The 15,163-nt window shown below is 39.9% G+C and overlaps 1 protein-coding gene across 1 annotated transcript; it reads right to left on the bottom strand.

Moving 5' to 3' along the window:
• Positions 1-338: 338 nt before the first annotated feature.
• Positions 339-15,156, bottom strand: LOC121891860 (indian hedgehog B protein-like). Its single transcript, XM_042404501.1, has 3 exons — positions 13,104-15,156; positions 7,649-7,910; positions 339-2,353 (listed from the first exon to the last, which is right to left on the bottom strand). The coding sequence occupies exons 1-3, from the start codon at positions 13,401-13,403 to the stop codon at positions 1,656-1,658; spliced, it is 1,260 nt and encodes a 419-aa protein (XP_042260435.1). The 5' UTR covers positions 13,404-15,156; the 3' UTR covers positions 339-1,655.
• Positions 15,157-15,163: the final 7 nt, after the last annotated feature.

Genomic DNA, 15,163 nt, shown 5'->3' with positions numbered 1-15,163 from the left:
ATGCTCTTAAAGGCGCAGCAGAAGCGTCCCTGTTGTTATTATTAGCCGACAACTGTTGCATACATGCAACTGGTGTGTCGCTGCTTTTTACGCACGGAACTATTTATGCACACGGAGCGCTTTCCAGTCAGATGTGAGGGCTAAATCAGTCCTGATCCCCGCTGGAGACGCGCGCATTCATCAGCTGCGGATATATAATGACAGACAGGAAAACAGGGTGCGCGTGCTTTGTCAACACAAAGCCGGTAGGTGTCAGTAAAGGCGCGTTCACGCCAGGTAAGTCACGCACACCTTGATCAGCCACATACACAGAAAATGAAACGACACACACACACAGCTCATTTCCATATAATTTAATTTAAAAAATAGATCTTTTCATATCTCTTCACCCACAATAACTTCATAAACATTATTGGATTTCTGTAAACAAACAACACTTAAATATCAACTATCATTCGTCCTAAAAATTTCTGTATTAAGCAGTAAAAGTTACATACAACTCGAGCACAAAACCCCATTTCACTATGAAACCGAATCCCTTAAATTTTTACCTTGAAATACCATTAATTTACCATTTAATAGTGATGAAACTGAGGTGTTTTGTACGAGATTTTAAGGGATGATTATAGATCAATTAACGTATTGTGATTAGAGACTTTTACACAGACATTTAAAGTATTTGACAGATCAGATGAATGTATTATTAAGGTTGAGATTTTGGTTTAGGAGGTGCAAAATAATGATATTTTAAGGGATTCTCATTCAGTATTCAGGAGTTTTATAGGTTTGCACCATATTTAGGGTAAATTAATGGATTGTAATGCATATGAAGGGATTTTAATGGATTACCTGCATGGTTTAGAAGCTTTTTAGGGGGTTAAAACCCTTTAAAACTAATCAAATAACATGAAAGCCATCCTTTATTTTATACTTTAGAAGTGCCTTAATTATTCGCTTATGGTGAAATTTCACAGATGGCTTTCATGTCATTGTGTGAAGTGTTTTTAACCCTTTAATGCAGTGAGGAAACCCCATTAAAAGCCCTAAATATATTATAATCTGGTTATTTATCTCCTGATGAACCCCAAGCATGAGGTCAACATATTAAATACCTGAATACTGAATAAGAATCCCTTCAAATGTTAATTCATTTGCAACCTTAAACCCAAATGTGAACCCAGATCCAAACCTTCATTTATGTGTAAATGAAGGGGAAAGTGATGTAGCCCCTAAAATTAATGATGGGTTTTAACTTACACCTCTAAACCAAACACCTTGATACATGATTGAGGTGTCTGGTTCAGTGTTTTCAGGAGTAAATTACAGATTATTTAAGAGTGTTTTAAGGGATTTTTGTTTCATAGTGTTTTAAGGATACAAGTGTTATAAAAAGTCTGTTTGTGCACTTCTTTGTGGTCTTTCTGACTCTGAGTGCTCGTATTTGCTGTCTGTGTTTTGGGAGAATTTATCTGTGTCAGTTCACAGCTTCTTATTCTTCTTTTTCCCTGTTTTTCCAGTTGAAAAACTCCCATGAGGCCTTAGCAGCATTTCGTCAGGTGGTCCATCATGGTCCCGTACAGCTCTGATGATGTCAGAGCAGGCGTGTATTTGGGGTACATCCAAGTCACAAGGTGAGGGGGGTTGAGTTTCTGTCCTCACCTGTCGGCCTGAGCCACGCCCAGCGGGTGGAAGCGTCCTGAGTCCAGCAGCATCCCCCCCAGCCAGTGTAAAAGCCGTGAGTACCAGTGGACCCCGTCCTCTTGGTACCCGACGGCGCTGGTCCAGCTGTGCATCAGTCTGAGCGGCGAGAAGGCCCAGTGAGCAAGGGATTGCTGGTCCACCACCGCGTAGCAGGATGCCACCACGCCGTCCACCACCAGCGTCCCCCGCTTGGTTAAAGGTGCAAACGCCCCCCTGCTCTCCCTCACAGTGACCCGGGTAATCCGAGACAGATGCCCCTCACTGTAACTCTGTCCCGCGTTACCCTCCACCACCAGGACACACTGTCCCAGCTGGGCGTCGCTGGCGTACACAGTCCTCAGGGCGCCACGGGCCGGCACTGCCCCTTCTGAGCAGTTACCCTCGGATACAAACAGCAGATGGGCGGCGGTCAGCGAGAGGTGGGCACCAGCTTCTGTCTGGAGGGTGTAGAAGAGCTTCTGGGTCACTGGGTCGCGGTCCAGGAAGGTCACGACTTCGTCGTATACCAGCTCACCGCTGCCGTCGCTGCCAGATGAGGTCAGGACTCGCTCGCCAGGTCGCAGGTCACGGATGAACTTCTGATGGCCGTCCTCCAGACTGACCAGCGCCTCGCCGGGGAAACAGCCTCCAGACTTGGCTGCCACTGAGTGATCTGAAAGACAAACAAGAGACACAAGAAGATTTTAAAAGATGTAAATATTCCTGAAGTATAGAAGCCCAAACCTGCCAGAAAAATAACAAGTAAACAATTAAAAGTTAGGAAAGACAGAAACAATGAATCATAATTATAAGATACAATTTCAAATGATGCTGTTTTAATTCAAAATTATGGATACTATTCTCTATCTTTGAGTAGTTGGTCAAAACTATGAGATAATTACAGTCAAATTTATGAAATTGTCATAAATAATCATTTTGACTTAATCTTATAATTTTGAAAGTCAAAATTTTTATTTAATATCTTATATTGAGACTTAATAACTTAATAAAAACTTACGAAATTTAATAATACTGGCTTAATAACTCATCATTTTGACTTACTATCTCAAAATATTTCATAACTCTGACCTAGAATGTCACAATTTGTACGTATACATTTTTGATTTGCTCTCTCAAGTCTCTTTTGACTAAAAAGGTAAAAAAAAATGAACTTATTATGAATTGAAAAGTCAAAATTTTGGCTCATAATTTGAAATAAAATGATAAATATTGAATTTTTAATCATAATTTTTATTTATGTGTTAAAATTTGAATTTACTATCTAATTTTTACTGTAAAAAGTCAGAATATAGACTTACTATCTCAGAATTTTAACCTACACTGAGTCTTTTAATATTTGCTGTTCCTTACATTTCTTCTTATATTTTTCTGGCAGAAATGGACCTCCATACTAAAAGCTTGGCCACACAATAAATCTTTCCAACTCCCTTAAACTAAATATTGACTTTTTTTCTTTCCCACACTCGACATAAAAGAACAATAACCAAGCTGCCAGATAAAAGCTCCTGTTTTTCAACCCTGCATGTGTGTGTACACGAGTGTCCGGGCAGGATTATGTACGTGACAATGCGTCCAGGCACTTGAAAGTGACTCTTGAGGACTGTCTCAAGTCTATCTGGGGATAAATATTTGGGGAAGGTAGGAAAGCCAAGGCCAGGTGATAAGATAAGTCACCTGAAGGAGGAAGGAGCAGAGCAGGAAAACCAGCCAGCAGGTTAATCATCTGACAAACCGACAGCAACACAGCTTTAAAAGATCTCTTCCAGGTTTAACATTGAACCGAATTTTCAGTTTCAGTGTGACGAAAAATGTGAATTTGTAAAATGTAAAAAGAGTTTACATTGTAAAAATATAATCATGATATAATTAAACATTTATGACTTTTTACATAAATTGACAGTATAATTATAAAATTACTCAATTCAATTCAATTTATATATGTTTTTTGTAAATTATTTATTGTGTACACTAATTTATTAGATTTTTATATAATTATATGTATTTTGTATATTTTTTAAATATTTTTTTATAACAGAGCCCGGAATTTGTCAGGTGTACATTTTATTATATTATACGTAATAAATACAAATTTTGGATTAGCAGGTATAATTTTGACTTATGTCACAATTTTGATTTCATCAGTCAAATTTTGCAATTTTGATGTATTATCTCAAAATTATTACTTAAATCTTTTAATTTCATAGTCATAAATTTGACCTATTATCACAATTTTCTTTGACATGTCATTGATTTTACGTAGTAAATCTCAAAATTCTGACCTAGCGAGTCCATATTTTGACTTATATCACAATTTTGACTTCAAAAGTTTAATAATTTTGACATAAAATCATAAATTTGACTTGTCACTCTTGGATTTAATGCAATTTAAACTGATTTTGGATGGAGATACCTAGATATACTTTGGAATTAGCCTGCTTTATTATCTTTGACATAAAATATTAACAACACTGTTTAACATTCTCTTGTGTTAATTAGTTTTTTAGTAAGAAATATTTATTTGAGAATACAAATGATAAATGTGAGAACATGATTTACTAATTTGTGCACACAAATTGTTTTTCCCCACACTGCTTGGCTTCCTATTTTTTTTACAACAGAATATTCATAAAATTTTATATACTTTTTTAAAAAAAAAAGTTACACCTTGAATGCTGTAGGCACAATTTTTTAACTTGACATCCAAATTTGGCTCCAGGCCCGACCACCAGCAGAAACACTACTTCCCCTTCGCATGTTGTGAAATGTAGTCATGTTATTATAATCTAACTACTCTTCAGTGTAATTCTCTGTCTTTGTCTATCTTGTAAAAAAAGATAAAGTATCTTCCTGGTTAAATAAATAGATACAAATAAACTGGAGGTTTTCTAAAAGTGATGCAGCATCTCATGAATCGTCTTTTCCACGTTGCCTTTGAGAGAACAATGGATTTAAAATCTTCCTCATGAGCATGATCTAATCCTAACTCCTAATCCTGAACCATATGCTTCATCATACAGACACTGCTCCTCCATTATCAGACAAAAACTGCCATAAATAGTTTTTAAATAACATTATTTTCCCATATTATGTCACTATGGAACAAAAGATATTACCTTCCTAACTCTCTTCCTGGATCGACCACAGAAATAATTCTCATCTTGTTCATCTGAAGCAGCTGAAGTCTGAGGTGAAAGTGTTGAGTGTTAATAAACTCCATTAATCCCCGTGTTTCCTCCTTTTCTCATGTGTCCCCCCTTTTTTCAGTCCAGTCCTTCATCTACAGCGGTCCTGCTGCCCCCTAGTGGTTACTTCCTCTTGCTCAGCTGCCCCCCGTTAAGTGCCTTTAAGAAGGATTTGGGGGATTTGTTGTTGGAGAGCTCCTCAGTTACAACTCAATCTTTTCTTTTCCTCAGCTGGCTGGATTTGTCTTCCCGAGACTGATTTCTTTTCCTTGTCTTGTTTTGAGGAACTTTGAGGAAAAAAACAGGGGAAAAAGAGGAGAAATCAAAAACATGAAAAAAATACCAACTTGATTGGTTGCCCGTCTGATCAAGTCAAGGACTGGGCCCTCGCAACCCGATCTGGGAGGGAAGGAGAGGAAGAAGAAGGAAGGGAAAAGAGAGATACAGTAGGAAAAAGGAAAATCTCAGTTACCACTCAGTGTAAAATGTGTCGGAGGGGGTTTAAACTCTGATGCATTTTTACAAGCATGTGTGACTTTCAGCACATTTTGGGTGGCACACTTGTGTTACTTTTCATGCTAACTGCACATTTTCCCAAAACACACTATATGTTGTTATGCACAGACGCTCTGTTGAATATGTTGAACCTTGATGAGAATGTGTTACGTCCTGACCACTTTTATAGCACCAGCAAAATGTCTGCAGAGCTCAGCAGCTGATTGGACACCAAAAGAGAAAAGAAACATCTCAATAAGCTTCAGTATCTAATCTGGAGTATACATTTTATTTGATTTTTTTCTACTTATCATTTCAATTAAACTACCCATAATTTTTGATTTACTAAGTCTAATAATTCTGGTTTAGCAAGTGTGACTTGTCACAATTTTAACTTAAAAAGTCATAAATTTGATGTCATGAGTCAAAATCTTTAACTTAGTATGTTGTTTTGATATATGTCAAAATTTTTACTTAAAAAAATTTGCAAAGTATCTCATAATTTTCAAAAATAAGTCATAATTTTTCTTTAAAATCTGACTTATAATAACATAATTCTGGTTTACCAAGTATAATTCATGTGACATGTCAATTTTGACTTAAAAAGCAAAATTTTTGATGTAATCAGATAAAATGTTTGACTTAGTAAATTGGAATTTTTATGTATTATCTCAAGAATGTAACTTCAAAAGTCACAATTTACTGAGTATCTCATGATTTTCAAAAATAAAAGTTGTAATTTTGATCTATTGTCCCCATTTTTCTTTAATATCTGATCATGTTTACTTACCAAATCTCATAATTGTGGCCTAGCAAGTCCATAATTTGACTTATGTCACAATTTTGATGCCATGAGTCAAAATTTTTGATTTGGCATTCTGTAGTTTTCTGTGTATTATATCAAAATTGTAACTTCAAAAAATGTACTTAGTATCTTATAATTTTCAAAAAGAAAATCCAAATTTTTCTTTAATATCTTTAATATCTGATAATTTTTACTTACTAAATCTCATAATTCTGGCCTAGCAAATTCATATTTTGACTTATATCACTATTTTTTCATAATTTTGACTCATCATTCCTCACATTTCAAATTATTTAACGAGTTAGCTCATAAATGCTAATCTTCTCTGTAGAGTCATTTGCAATAACCATTATGTTCAAGTTTTTGTTGCGTTGTGCACAATATACAGGCTTTATAGCCCTTCTTAAATCACCTGACAGTGGTTGTATAAAGTACCACTGAGCCTGCATCTGTGTGAGTAAAGCGAGAAAGCCATTAACAGCTCACAGAGGCAACGTTTCAGATGTGATGCAGAACATGGCCTGACTCAGGGAACATGGGGGGGGGGGGGGGGGGGGGGGTGAGTGGCAGATGAGAGAGATGAAGATGACAGAAAAATATAAGAGCCAGCAAGCGCCCATAAGATGCAAGCAGGGAGAGAGTTAGCTGGCGGTCAGAGATAGAAGAGGAGTGAAACCAAAACTGTTAGAATGGAAAAAGGAAATGGCAGCGGAAGCAGTTTCTTCCAAATGCTGTCGTCAAATTTCTGTCAGTGTTTGAATATCAGATAGAAAAAGGCATCTTTGTGGCAGCGTTGAGTAATTTATGCTTCTCTTACTGTTAGACATTCATTTATTTATTTATTTATTTATTTTTAAATACAGCTAAATTTACATGCTACTTGTAGGGCTGGGTATTGTTCAACATTTTTTGAAACTAGTGCTCGAGTTTAACAATCAATACCACTTTTACCACTATTTTATGGAATATTAACATGTTCTTCTATAAAACATTAAATGTTTCTGAATATAAGCCGCTGTAATAGATCTTGTAGTTATAAGCAGATATGATATATAACTTCTTTTAGGAACAGCTTTCATTTCATCTGTTTATCCAGCAGCAAACGCTTCACTTATAGTGTGTTATAAATGGTTTATTAACTGTTTATATAGTGAGTATTAATGCTGAATAAGGGGACTTAAAAAAAATGTTTTTGTGGCTTAAACTTAATATTAGAGTTTGGTGTGTACCAGTTCTACCTTCATTAAAAACATTTCCCAGAAAGCCTAATGTATTCTTCTATTCTGCAAATTAGAAGAATATAAATTTTTCAGAGAAAGCAGATGCATGAAAAGAACAGGGCGCATGTTTTGCTTTCTCTGCATGCTCTCCCTTAACAAAAAAAAAAAAAAAAAAAAGCTAAATCTTGTTATTTATAAAATTGCATTCAGCAGTAGTGCAGTTTTCAGCCGCTGTGGTCCCTCACCTGACTTGACGCTGCAGTGGATGTGGGCCTTGGACTCATAGTAGACCCAGTCGAACCCGGCCTCCACCGCCAGTCGAGCCAGCATGGCGTACTTGTTCCTGTCCCGGTCTGAGGTGGTGATGTCCACCGCCCGGCCCTCGTAGTGCAGCGACTCCTCCGAGTGATGGCCGTCCTCGTCCCAGCCCTCGGTGACCCGCAGCCGGACCCCGGGCCACAGGTTCATCACCGAAATGGCCAAAGAGTTCAGCTTGTCTTTGCAGCGCTGCAGAAGACGAGAGAACAGGACTTATTGTTAATTTGAATTTTGGAATGAATGTAAATATGGTAAACAGCTCAAAATACATGTCCATATACAGCATGTAAACATACACTATACGGCCAAAAGTATGTGGACAGCTGCATATTGCTACCAAATGATAGTTGAACATGTGATCATCTTCTAGTTTCAGGCTTTCCACCAGAATTTTATCCCATTCAGCATCAATCTATGGAAGTTTAAGAGTACCAGCAGCAAAGAAATCCATCTTTGTTACATAAAAGTAGGTTTAAATGTTGGTTTAGTATATTCAACAACTACATAATAATAAAAATAATAATAATAATAATAATAATAATAACAGAAAGCTGCCTTAGTTTGAGAGATGTGGACATTTACCAGGCAAGGAGGGTCCAGTGAAAACATGCTATCCAATTGCATCATGGGAAATGTATGATCTAGTGTTTTAGGGGGTAAAAACATTTTATTCTGCCACAAGCACTTCATTTAAAACTCAGAACTTGTTTATTTATACATCTATTATGGTTGAATACATTATTAATTATCAAAATGTGTTATTAAAATATAATTTATTCAAAATATGAATTAATTGCTTAAAAAGAAGAAATAACTGAAAAACAACAACAATAAAAATGTAAAAAATGCAGCAGTGCTGTACATTCAGAAGTCAGTTGAGGTTGTCTACATATTTTATATACTGTATATATACAGATGCTATACAGGCAAAGAGAGTTTAATTAAAATATGCTATTGAGTTGCATTATGGGAAATGTAGGACTCAGTGTTTTTGGATCTCTCAGTGTTTGTTCCATCAAAACTTTCATTGAAACTTTATTTTTTCTATTCAAACACAGAACTTTATGCATCTATTTTGGCTGTTTTCTGATTTTTGCTCAACATAGTTTCCAAAAATATATATAAATCTCTTCCAAAAGCAAAGTAATCCTTCAGTCTCTCTCCCTCAGCTCTTCTTCCTGTCACATGACGCTCCTCTCTCTGACCCTTGAACTCCTTCCTGCTGTGCGTTTCAAATCTTGATGACGTGGAGGTTTAAACCCGACCAATCAGAGGACGCCTGAGCTCTTTACAAAGACTCATTCTGCCTGCACCCATGAACCTCACCAAACCCCCGTCACCCCTCTGTGGCTCCAGCCTTCCCACAATGCACCCCTGCTGTCCCAGCTCGGCCTCATGTTTGCTCTCTGTGGTGAGCGAAGGGAGCCGGGAGGCTATGTTAAGGATGGATGGAGGGGTGAGTGGGTGAGTGGGTGAGGGGGGGCGGGGGGGGGGGACTGCTACCTGAACAAGAGGTCCTCAGCGTCCCTCTAAACCTGGAGTCTGGTCAGGGTGAGCAAACAGAAGGTGAGAGGGCCTATTGAGGGACTCGTAAACTCCCTCCTGCTCTAAATAACGCTAATAAATCCTCCTGTCTGCCTCGTTTATCAAATCGACACCCAGGCCGCATTGTTAAAGCGGCCGAGGGCGTCAGAACATGTCAGGTGACCTCTAACACACACCTGGTCTGATTTTTTTCTCAGGGAGGGGCTTCATGTTCGGCTCCACCCATCACACCAAACATTTATAAATAGTCTTTCAGCAACGAAAAAGACACCAATAATCTCTGAGGAACACACAGAAGAGTCCAAACTCAATGTGTCAAATGTCTAATGTTGAGTTACATTATTTATTTAAACATTTTTTACTCAACCAGTAACTTTTCATGTTTTTCTTGCTGTAATCATTCCTCCTGATCATAATGACCTTATAATGGAAGTGATGAATCCACAGTCCTCCTTCTGTGCAAGAATGTATTTAAAAGTTTATCTGAAGCTAATATGAAGCTAAAACAAGTAGATATCTTTCAACATTACAGTCTTTTTAGTGCCAAAGTCCCTCTTTTTCTTACTATACTTCCACTGCAGCTCAACAGGGAAACACAAAGATGCTAAAAAAGACTGTAAATGTGTCAGATATCCACTTGATATGACTAACTCAGACTGCTGAAGCTGAATATAAGCTTCACATTAACTTTTAAATGCATTTTTAGCACAACACGATGACCTTTGAACAGCCAGTATGAACAGGAGGAATGAAAACCTCTTTCTCTGTTCATATAAAACACCTGAGAACTTCTCCTTCGACTTGTACAACTGTGTCAATCTCATCCAAGTTTGTCGTCATTTTTATGACCGTATATTTCTGTTTTTCATGGGTGTGGTGGTGTTAGCTTTGAATCGATGAATGAACACCATTGTTAATCCCAACTACAAAAACTGATTGTTTCTCTAAGCAGCAGATCTGTCTGATAGATAAACCTGGGCTGTATAAAGCTTGTATCTTGTCCAATTTTCCACAAGAGAAGAATTTATTATTAAAAATGGCAAATAATGACCTGAAGAGGGTGCTGTTTTTCTTTTTAAAAAGGTCAAGACATTTCAAGACTGGTCCAATATATAATATACAATATATAACATATATAAATAAAGTTTAAAATGTGTAGTTTTGTCTCCATATCTCAACCTTTACTTGTTGGATTTGGATGAAGTTTTAAAAGGATGAGACTTATAACAGCACTGACCTCTAAATGAATGAAGGAAAAGTGTGTTGACTAGAATGAGGCTGCAATTTTAGTAATACTTTTAAAAATAAATGTTATTTTCTTCATTAGTTTTGCTTATTTTTAACTTTACCCCTCCTGTACTTCATCTAACTTGCAGGAATGATGCATTTTTCTTTCCTAAAATGTCCATTAGGACCGTTTAATTGGCCTGCAATGTAAGAATGAAAAAGTGTGAACTCCTACACCGTCAGATATGAAACATCCTGTATTCAAAAAAGGTCAAAATCTAAACTTTTAAAGTGTCTAACTGCTCTGATTTGGCTCAATCAGCAGCTCGCAGCCTCTGAAAGCTTCTCTCAGTGATGCAGCGCTGCATGAATCTCAGTCTATTAAGGGTGAAAACTGGGATTAAACCCTATAAATGTCTTTTTCCATGTTGGCTGTGATAAGAATAGCTCGTGGCTCGGTGGCCACAGATGCCTTTTCACAGTGTTCAGTGTGGATCTGAACGTCTCGTGTTTTCTCTGTGCGGTCGAGAGCAACGAGCTGGACTTCATAAATCAGACGATAGATTTTGTTGGTTTTCCTTTCAAGGTGTACAGATCGACGGGGGTTTCTGTAGGAGCGGTTTTAGCACTAAACCGCCGGGCTGCACAAACATTGGACGCACAGGCTGACAACATGCGCCTATGCACACCTCCGCGCTGCAAAAAATGTCTCTCTGAACAGGCCATTTAGTCACATGTGGCGTCTAATAGTCTTGTGTTCTTGAGATGAGGGGACAAAAAATCTACAAAAAAAAAAAAAGGCTAAAGATTACTTCCCTTGTTTCCAATTCAATGAGCTCATTTTTTAAAGGATTTTCTTGAATTAAATCTGCCTTTTTGGAGCGATACGCATCAATGTCTGCACGAAATCCCTGAAATGAGAGAACATGTAATGGAAATAAGTGAAATAATTTTGCAATTTAACATGTGCTTTGAAAAGAAAACATATCTACTAATAGCTAAATGTGACAAAATGACTCTTTTTGCAGTGTGGCTTCTCCCCTGAACAGTCGCGTCTGTATGCAGCAGCGGAGCGCCCAGGAAAAAGCGAATAAAAACTCAAGAGGCAGAAAAAAAAAAAAAAAAACCCGGTATAATTAAGGCTTCATCACAAGTGAAGTGGGTTATTTTTGCACATGTGTGCTGCGAAAACAAACAAAAAGTAACACGGAATAGTAAAAGACAAACAGGAGGCTGTCTGCTGCGGCTTGGAGCCCATAAATTGTGTGCAGGTCAGCGCCGTTGACGCGCAGCGGCTCGGGGGTGCGCGCTGCAAAAAATGTCAGTCTAGGGAGGGTTTTTTTTAAAGACTCATGAGCATCCTCTTTCTTTCATAATGTGCAGCTTAACTGAAATCTCTCTTTTATTTATTTGGTTGCACTTTTTTTTGCAGGAACTGTCTCACAGAAGCACATCTTAAAGTAAAGCAGAAACACTAAATTTGGATAAACTTACTCGATCTTGAAAGGTTTATTCGCATTAAAAGTCTGTTTAAATCAACTCATCCACTCTTGCAGATTCTGCCTCACGCTTTAAAAACACATTTATCTGCTCTATTTCACACTCAGCCCCTAAGCTCTAGTGACTCTCTTCCCCGGGTGGACATTTCTTGCAGTGCGCGCAGCGAGGTGACAGCTCCAGACGGGAATGCGCGCTTTCATTCCCCACGTGGGTCTGTGGACATAAACGCTGCAGCTCGGAGAGGAAGCCCGCGGTCACAAGAGCCAGATATAAATACTTTATTCCTGGGGAAATTGGGAGTCAAATAAATTCCACCCGGGGCCACATCAATGACGGTGTCGTAAAAATTTTTGACAGTCCAAAAGGCGACTGTTAACTCTGGCCAGTCGGGCTAAAAACGAAAACGGTAAACATCAGTACACGCTTGACCCGGGCTCTAACCAAATACGACTTTTGGCTGTTTTTCCACCAAAAAACATGATGTAAAACAGAGGACATAGTGTTTTAATTAAGAGCGACCGCTTTTCCATACATTTTTAGACGGGGTTGCCCTCTTTTACGCACGAGCTGCCCACAGTGAACCTCTGAAACTGGAGCAGAAGAGCTGTGATTCAAAACTGGTCACCTACACAATTCACACACACACAAACTCAACTGTGTTAAAGCTGCTGCAAAGTTTTTCTGGAACAAGACTGAAGAATGAGTTGTGCAAACAGAAAGATTTTGTAATCAGAGTTTCCCAAAAGAGCAGCAAAAATATCCACCTTAAAACTATTTTCATCTCAGGAAAATAGTTTTATTAAAAGAAATAAACTTCCAGAGAACCTGCTGCTGCTGTGACTTTCGGTAAAAACACGTGTTGCTCTTGAACAGCTTTGAAAACAATATGTCTCATTTGATTTAAAAGGAACTTAGGAGACACAAGATAAACACGGATTGGGTTGTTAAGACAGATTGCAGTAATTTTGCAGTGACGAGCCTTGAGTCAACAAGAAATGAGGATAAAGATAACAGCGTCCACGAGTTTAAAGACAGGGCAAAGTGCGCAAAGTAATGCACTGAATGCTTACAGACCAGGCTAAAGGGCACTACGGTAGCCGGGAGGGTTACCTGTGTCATCATGCGGTCTGCACCTGTGTTCTCCTCATCCTTGAAGATGATGTCGGGGTTGTAGTTCGGGGTGAGCTCCTTGAAGCGCTCAGAGTTCCGGGTTATTTTCCCTTCGTATCTCCCGCTGGCCCCTAAAGTCTTCTCGGCCACGTTGGGGCTGAACTGCTTGTAGGCGAGCGGCGCGAGCTTCCTCGGTGACCGCCTCTTGCCATAGCCTCTACCCGGCCCGCAGCCCTCGCTGACCGGCGAGAGGAGAAAGGCGCACCCGGCGAGGCACGTCACCAGCGTCGGGAGCAGCATTCCACCCCGGGGCCGGTGTGTAACCCCCGGGCGGGTGGCCAAAATGTCACCGCTGTATTTCTTTGATGTGCCTCCCCCCCGCGTGGGCTCCCCTTTATAATTTTAGAGTGGAGGTAACGGAGCAGGACTCATCCCCGAGTCCCCAAAAGTCGCCATTCCCGGCGCGTAAAAGTGGCCAGTGCGCCGCTGGAGACGAGCTGGAACGACCTGAACCTGTCCTCTGAGCTGCTGACACTCTCCTGTCCCGAGTGCACGCAGAGGCAGGGGCATAAATAGGCGAGGTGAGTTTATCTTGGCAGGCAGGTTCAAAGCTGCCTCTCTGTGTCGGAGCTGTGAGAAACGGGCTTCAGACAGACACAGAGGCGCGCGGTGCGTAGGCTGGCTGCGCCTTTTGGGCACGGCGGTCAAAGGGTGTCCCCGCAGCGGTTTCTGCCTCTCGGGTTTTTTCTCAATGCGTCCCTGTGGCGCAGGGCTGTTGGCAGAAATGGAAATGGAAGAGATCCTACTACAGTATAGATGAGGTGCCGCGGGAGAAGAAGAAGACCGCGCCCTGCTGGACCTGCCCTCTGCTCCGTCCTCTCCTCCCACCGGGGTGGCACAGGCCCCGCGGCCGCCTTCATCTGTTTATTGTCAAGCCGGTGTTTCAGCCAAAAGGACACACAAACACCGTGCCACGAGACTGTCACGGCTGGCGCGTGCTCACTCTGTCCCTTTGGACCCTCGTCTTCAAGTCAAGACGCGGGAGCAGGAGCGCAGGTGCGCGCATTCAGACCTGCGCTCCGAAACGTTCTCACCCCTCCCTTAAAGATTTCAGACTAGGTACAGAATGACGTAACAGTCTGAGCTGTAGGTGAGGAAGTAATGAACTCCTGACCGTGAACACACCTTTATCCGCTCTCTCACTGTGCAGACACCTTTTACTGACATTAAACTAGCCCTCATGTTCCCGGGAAACTCCCAAGGACCCTCTCAAGGGCTCAGGAGCCCAGTTTGGAAGTTCAAAACATGATTATAATGAGTATTTGGTGGTAAAGTGTTGAAATTTACTAGTTTCTCTGAACTTTTTCAACCTCAGTGACTCTCAGTGGTTTCCTACATTTCCCAGAACTCCCTTTAACAACCTGACAGAGAGCGGCCTTGAACTTTACACATGCAGACAGAGAGCACTGCTGATACATGAAGAGCTCTTAAATTGCATTGTTTGTTTTTAATGCAAACAGCTTCAGATCCTGTTCTGCATTCTGGTCTTTTCTGCTCTGATCAAAAACCTTCGTTATGAGGTATTTAATTCACTGCATTAGCCAAAAACAGACAAAGACATCTGGTTATTTCATCAAACAACAGTTTCTAAATTACAGGAATCAGGGTCTGAATTTAGTTCCTGTCCCAAGAAGTCCCCAATGGACCAGGAACTATTGGGTCTAACCTTGAATCTTAACTTTGAGAGGCAGCTGGATTTGTGAGATCATGTGAGAATCCATCTTGTCAGGCTTCAAGTTATACGCTTGTGTCCGAACCACCGATGGTTCGGATCAATCAGTGTCCGGCTGCCTCACAAGGTGACAGACAGATGGTTCATCCAATCACCTGCCGGGTACTTTTTTTAAAGTTCCTGCAACTTTTCCGAACAGTTTCCACGGTCGACTTCTCAGATGGTTCTATGTAACAAACCATCTAACGCATCAGGTTACTGAAATCCTGCCACAGCAAACATGATGTTTTGCTGTTATATATGTATCAACGCTAGCATGAAGAGCTGC

The sequence above is a fragment of the Thunnus maccoyii genome, chromosome 24 (genome assembly GCF_910596095.1).
Source record: "Thunnus maccoyii chromosome 24, fThuMac1.1, whole genome shotgun sequence".
Lineage (NCBI taxonomy): Eukaryota > Metazoa > Chordata > Actinopteri > Scombriformes > Scombridae > Thunnus > Thunnus maccoyii.
The sequence above is the reverse complement of the archived record's forward strand: the minus strand, read 5'-3'. Positions and strand labels throughout refer to the sequence as shown.